This window comes from Galeopterus variegatus, unplaced genomic scaffold, assembly GCF_000696425.1.
Source record: "Galeopterus variegatus unplaced genomic scaffold, G_variegatus-3.0.2 Scaffold108, whole genome shotgun sequence".
In the NCBI taxonomy this organism is placed as follows: Eukaryota; Metazoa; Chordata; class Mammalia; order Dermoptera; family Cynocephalidae; genus Galeopterus; species Galeopterus variegatus.
The window spans coordinates 1,010,628-1,016,379 of NW_007726219.1; the positions used below are offsets into that span (position 1 = coordinate 1,010,628).

The 5,752-nt window shown below is 48.9% G+C and overlaps 1 protein-coding gene across 1 annotated transcript in view; it reads right to left on the minus strand.

Annotated features, from left to right (window-relative positions):
* MLPH (melanophilin) overlaps positions 1 to 5,752 on the minus strand; it is a 53,024-nt gene that overhangs the window by 36,593 nt on the left and 10,679 nt on the right. The window contains exons 2-3 of the mRNA XM_008586091.1: positions 779 to 1,000; positions 506 to 618 (exon numbers count right to left, since the gene is read on the minus strand). Of these exons, the coding sequence (XP_008584313.1) occupies positions 506 to 618; positions 779 to 1,000 (335 nt within the window). The remainder of the gene's footprint in view (positions 1 to 505; positions 619 to 778; positions 1,001 to 5,752) is intronic.

Consider the following 5,752-nt stretch of genomic DNA (forward strand, 5'->3'; position numbering starts at 1 on the left):
TTCATTATGAAATAGATACTTGGATCTAAAACATTAAAACAAACACTTGAATTACAACAGATTTCTCTAAGTTTTGATAATAATCAGAGTCACGTGGATGGTTTGTTGAAAAGAGAGTTTAGGATCCAAACCAGACATCCCAGGGAAGAAGGGCCTGGAGAACATGTAGGATTAACAAGCACCCTAGAGTTTCTGTCAGCAGCCAAGTTTGAGAACTGTTGCTATGAGCCCTCAACTTGCTATGAAGCTCTGAAAAAAACATGCTTTCACATGGTGGTGATGTCGACAGCACAAGGAACTTCCGACGAGGCCAGACCAGGCCAGCACCAGGGAGCAGAGGTTTGCACCTCACGTAAAAAGCAGCCAACCTCACGTAAGACACCAGAAATGGGAATTGACAGAGGGGCATGCGTGCGTACACCCACTCCAAAGGAATCTGCTTGGTCCTGAAGCATCAAAACACTCCTGGGAACAAACAGATCCCTTCCCACTGTCCTCTCCTTACCTCCACCCTGCAGCCGCCCATAGAGGGACCGGATCACTTTGGCACTCCCGAATCGCTTGAAGCGGGCCCTCACGTGCTCGTGGTACCACTCCAGTGAGCCGATCTTCACGACTCTGCAGAGAGATGAGCACAGGCCTGTGGCACTGCCGTGTGCTGCTCACAGGCATGTGCAAACACCATGCACACACACACCCGTCTTCAGCTAGTGCCACCGAAGGGACATGCCAGGCCCAGATATCATCAGGCTCACTTGACCTCAGGGCCCTGGCTCACCTGGCCAGGCGGCAGGGGTCACAGAGCCAGCCCTGCTCCTCTGGGTGGACACGGCTGCAGCTTTTGCAGGTGAAGAGGCCGCAGTCCAGGCACTGCTTTCTGCTGTTGATGAGGAGCCGGTAGGGCTGCAGGCAGTGGGCACAGTGGGTCTCGTTCAGATGGGCTGTGTCAGAAAGCAGCTCCCTCTTGGAACTTTCTTTCTTAATCTTGCCCTTCAGCTCCCTTAGGAAAACATTAGAAATGAGAGACATGTTGGGCATCTTGTTCCTGCAGCAGGCTTGAAATGTGCACGTGTGTGCGCACACACGGGGGAACACTCTCACATGCAGAAAACAGTGACCCAAGCTTGGCAAAGGCATCCCAGGCACCCTACCATGTGCAGAGCCCACGCCACTCCCCTATGCTCTGCCTAGGGGAAGATCAACAGGTTGGGTTCAGACACGTGCAATTTTGGTAGGTTAGAATTGAAACATATTATTTTCACAGAAATGGCATTTCATTTAGGCATTTCTGTGGCTGTTTACAATTGCACCAATGTTTGCATTACAGGTCACTGCACCCTCCTCAGCAGGGTCACAGAGCCCGAGGGCAAAGTCAGGTGATATTTCCTCAGCAGGCAGTTTTGGGTCTGTTCCAGCACTCCCCAGGTGTGTTCCCAACAACTGAAATGGCTTGGCTTGGAGAATCTCCAGAGCAGGAGTTACCCAGCACCCGGAAGTTTCAGGAAAACCACAGTTCTAGACAGTCCACTTTTCAATAACCGGGCTTCCTGGTGAACCTGCCAAGTTGAACTGGCTGGAAAACGTACCCCCGGATAATAATGAGCACATTCCTTTTGTTCTGGATTTCACAGAATGTCTGCCAAATGCAGTGTTTTTAGTTTTAGATGACATGAAGTTAATCCAATCTTAGTGATAAAAATTAGAGAGACACTAGATGCCATTGTCTTCTGAGAACTCGGAAGTGCCCAGATCTCTTCTGAGTGACCAGGGAACGTCCTCAGTGTCGTGAGGCAGATGACACAGGCAGTCCTGAGAGGTGCTGGGGGCTACCTCTGGCTTAAAGTGGCGTTGGCCAAGCTTCACGGTTCCCCTTTCCCAACTACTCACTAAAATACTTGCAAGGACAGACACAAAAATAAGGCTCTTGCCATAGCTTCAGAAACCAAGAAAAAAATGGCCAAGGAGCTGTAGGAATCTAGGGGAATGTGATTGCTCACTGACTACAATGCAGATAAAGTTGCATCGATGAGGAAAAATCTTTGCCCCAAACACAGAAGCACAAGGCACCTGAGCCTGGAGGGAAGAGCCCAGTCTCCTCCATCCCCACTTCGCTGTATCTGCATCAACCAGAGGCCACCCCTTCTCTGGCAGGGCCTTGTCCAGGCTCTCCCCAGTGAGAACTATACCCCCAAGGCCCAGCCCAGTGGGAAGAAAGACAAGGATGTGGGGAGGCACACCGAATGCCAGCATGTGAAGTCCCCTCAAATAAGAGCCCAGGAGAGTCCTGGGGCAGCTGCTAGAGACTGATATATTTCAGGTGCTGAATTTGGAGGGAAGGGAAATTTTACTTAGCTTCAGATTCTTTCAAACATACTTCCCTTCTTCATAGCCAGAAAACAGAAAGGGAGGACAGAGCAGACCCCATTTGGGGAGGCCAGACGATGCCTGCCAGCTGCTGGGCACATCAGCCAGACCTGGAGCTTCAGATCAGGAGGGGGTGAGCGGGGCCAGAGCCACCCACACGCTCTGCATATCGCAAACACTGAGCTGCCCAGATGTCACCTCACTGCAGTGCATCAGCGGGCAAGAGCCCAACAGGCGGCCACAGGCTAAAGTTACCCTCAGGAACAGAAGACCCCCTGAAGGTGGTTTGCTATCAGAAACAGAAGACTCGGACGGGTCTGCTTGGAGCGCTAAATGACATGTGAGAAGGAATAGTTTCAGCGAGAGAGGAGCAGGGGATACAGGAGGAAACCAGGCTGCGATGGAAAACCACAGGCTGTGCCGGTGGGCGGGGAAGAGCTGGTTAAAATGAAGACGGCAAAGGACTCGCAACTGACGATGAAGGGAAAGGTGAGCAGATTTCCTGCTGCAGAATATTCAGTCCACCGATTTAGGAAAGTCGTTCTCGAAGTGTGGTCTGGGGACCTCTGCAGGTGCCTAAGACCCTTTAAGGGAGTTCACAAGGTGGAAGCTATTAATTGGTAGTATCACCGTCGTCATTATTATTAGTATTGGTATTAATTAGTGTCATTATGGTAGTAATAATGTCATTTGCCTTCTTTTTGACCTTCGACGTGGGCACCAGTGGTGCAAAGGCCGTAGTGAGAAAGTGCCAGGCTTTAGCAGGAATCGAGGCAGTGGGACAGACAGTCCTGGCAGTTGTGTGTCCTGCACCACCAAACAGAAGGAAGGAAAAAGGTTTTATTTAAGCATAACCTTGACGAAACAGTCAAGGTCATTAATCTTTTTGAAGCGTGACCCCCGAGTGCACATCATTTTAGCCTCTGTGTGACGAGATGGGAGGAGCACGGGATCACTTCCACGGTGTCTCCAAGTATGACAGGTGTTTCCATGAAAGCATTGGGCAACAGTTTGAATTGTGACCTGAACTAGAAACTTTTCTCATGAAATATCACTTTCACTTGAAAGAACAGCTGAGAGATAAACTGTTCTGACTTGAGTGTTTGGCAGATATTTTCTCAGAAATAAACAAATTGAGCCTGTCACTTCAAGGAAAAAAAGTGACAGTGTTTATTGCCAGAGAGAAAACTAAAGCTTTTGGGCACAAAGTAGAATTTTGGAAAAGATATCCACAGCTGTGAGCCTGACAGTTTCCAACATGTAGAGACTTCTGATGAGACCAGTGGTGATAGAAATGGTTGTGATTTTCTTTTGTCACGCTTGATGAAACGTGTCAACATTTAGAAAGACAGCGTAACTCAGTGAACCAGTATTTCCAAATGACCAATGCATGGTGTTTCAAAAATCACCCATGGGTAAAAGGTCCACTCCAAACGCAAGACAGACGAATGGATTTTAATGTAATAAGAAAGGAAAACTTCATTAATGTGGATCCAAACCAGATATCTAAGGGAAGAAGGGCCAGGAGACTTTGTCACCATGAGGGCCCTGCTGGCCTGGGCAAAAGCAGAGGGTAGTGGAGGGGGGCTCTGGAGAGAAGGCTGAGCGGGAACAGAGTGGGTAAGTGAGCAGAGTCGGGGAGATCAGAAGCCACCAAGCCTCAGCTTTTTTGGTGCTTCAGCCCAGAGGACAGAGAGGTGAGATAAGATAGGAAATTAAAGAACGATACTTCCTTTGCACGGCTTGCTTGGGTGTGAGTGAGTTTGTGACCATCCACAGAAGCAGTAATCACCCTAAGAATACGTGAAAACTCTTGCAACCAGAAGAAAGAAACAACCAAAGAGCTGGATGTTCAGTTTAGAAGGGGTTACTGGATTGTAGGTGACAAGCGCATAGACTGCTAAAGCCTCTTGGTGACAAGGCTGACGCAAAATTCCCGCCAGGATGAGCAGCCGGGGCAGGCCACCTCCCAGGGGACAAAGGTCAGCTGGTGCATGGCTTCCCTGCAAGGATGCAAGCTGGCGACAACAGCACAGAGGATTGCTTTCCTGTTGCTGCTGTAATAGATTTCTACAAATTTCATGGCTTAAGACAACACCAATTTATTATCTTACAGTTCTGGGGGTCAGAAGTCCAACATGGGGTTCATTGAGCTGAAATCAAGCTGCCGGCAGGACTGTGGCCCTTTCTGGACCACAGAAAGGGAGAGTCGGTGCCCGGGCCTCTTGCAGCTTCTGGAGGGGACCTGTATTTGAGAGTTTGTGGCCCCTTCCTCCTGCTCCAAAGCCAGCGATGGCGGGTTGGGTCTCCAACGAATCACTGACTCTCTTGCTCTTCTGCATCCCTCTTCCTTCCACTTATCACAGTGTCTGTGATGACACTGGGCCCACCCAGGTGATCCAGGATAATGTCCCCATGTCCAGGCCAGCTGATTAGCAGCCTTTACTGCATCTTCAACCTTAATTGCTGCTGTTGGTTTACTGTGTCCCCCCAAAGTTCATGTATTGGAAGCTTGACCCTCATTGTGAGGGTGCTGGGAGGCGGGTAAATCCAATTATGGTGATTCAAAGGTGGGGCCCCTAAGGGGTGACTGGATTGTAGGGACTGTGCCCTCGTGGGTAGGTTGATCCGTTCATGGAGTAATAATGTGGTTCTGATGATTTTGTAAGGAGAGCGAGTGAGAAAGTTAGTTCTTTCCTGTTCAGCCCATTCTTGCCCTGTGACCCCTGCACTACTGTAGAGTCACCACCAGAAGGCCCTCACCAGATGTGACCCCTGGACCTTGTACTTCCCAGCCTCCAAAACCATAAGAAATAATGTTTATTTTCTCTATGAATTACTCAGTTTCAGACATTCTGTTATTAGCAACAGAAATGAACCCATACAATCCCTTTTGCCATATAACCTAACAGACAGATTCTGGGGACTAGGACATGGACATCTTTTAGTTGTGGTGGGGACATTATTCTGCCTAATCCAGGTAGCAGCAAACTCAGATCCCTGAGGGGAAAGCCTGTGAGCAGAGATCTGCCTCCCAGCCAAGTGGAACAGAGATTCTCAAATACGGAATCCACACCCCATGCCGTTCCTGAGAAAACAACTCGAAGATAAACCGCGGATGACTGAGAAGTGAATCCAATGGATGACCCTAAGAGTGGCGCGCATGGAAGACCCACCAAGTCACAGAATTAAGAAGTGAAAGAATTGAAACTAAACTGCCAGAGATGTTGCTGAAAGGGGACAAACAGAACGTAGTAATCGAAGAGCAATTATGTGCATCTAAAGTCCTGACTATATGAATAAATATCAAGAATTACAAGGAGGGAAGTAGAAATTTGCTGAAGTTCTTGGAGGTCCTCCGCAGGGAATGGCCAGGATGACACCAAAA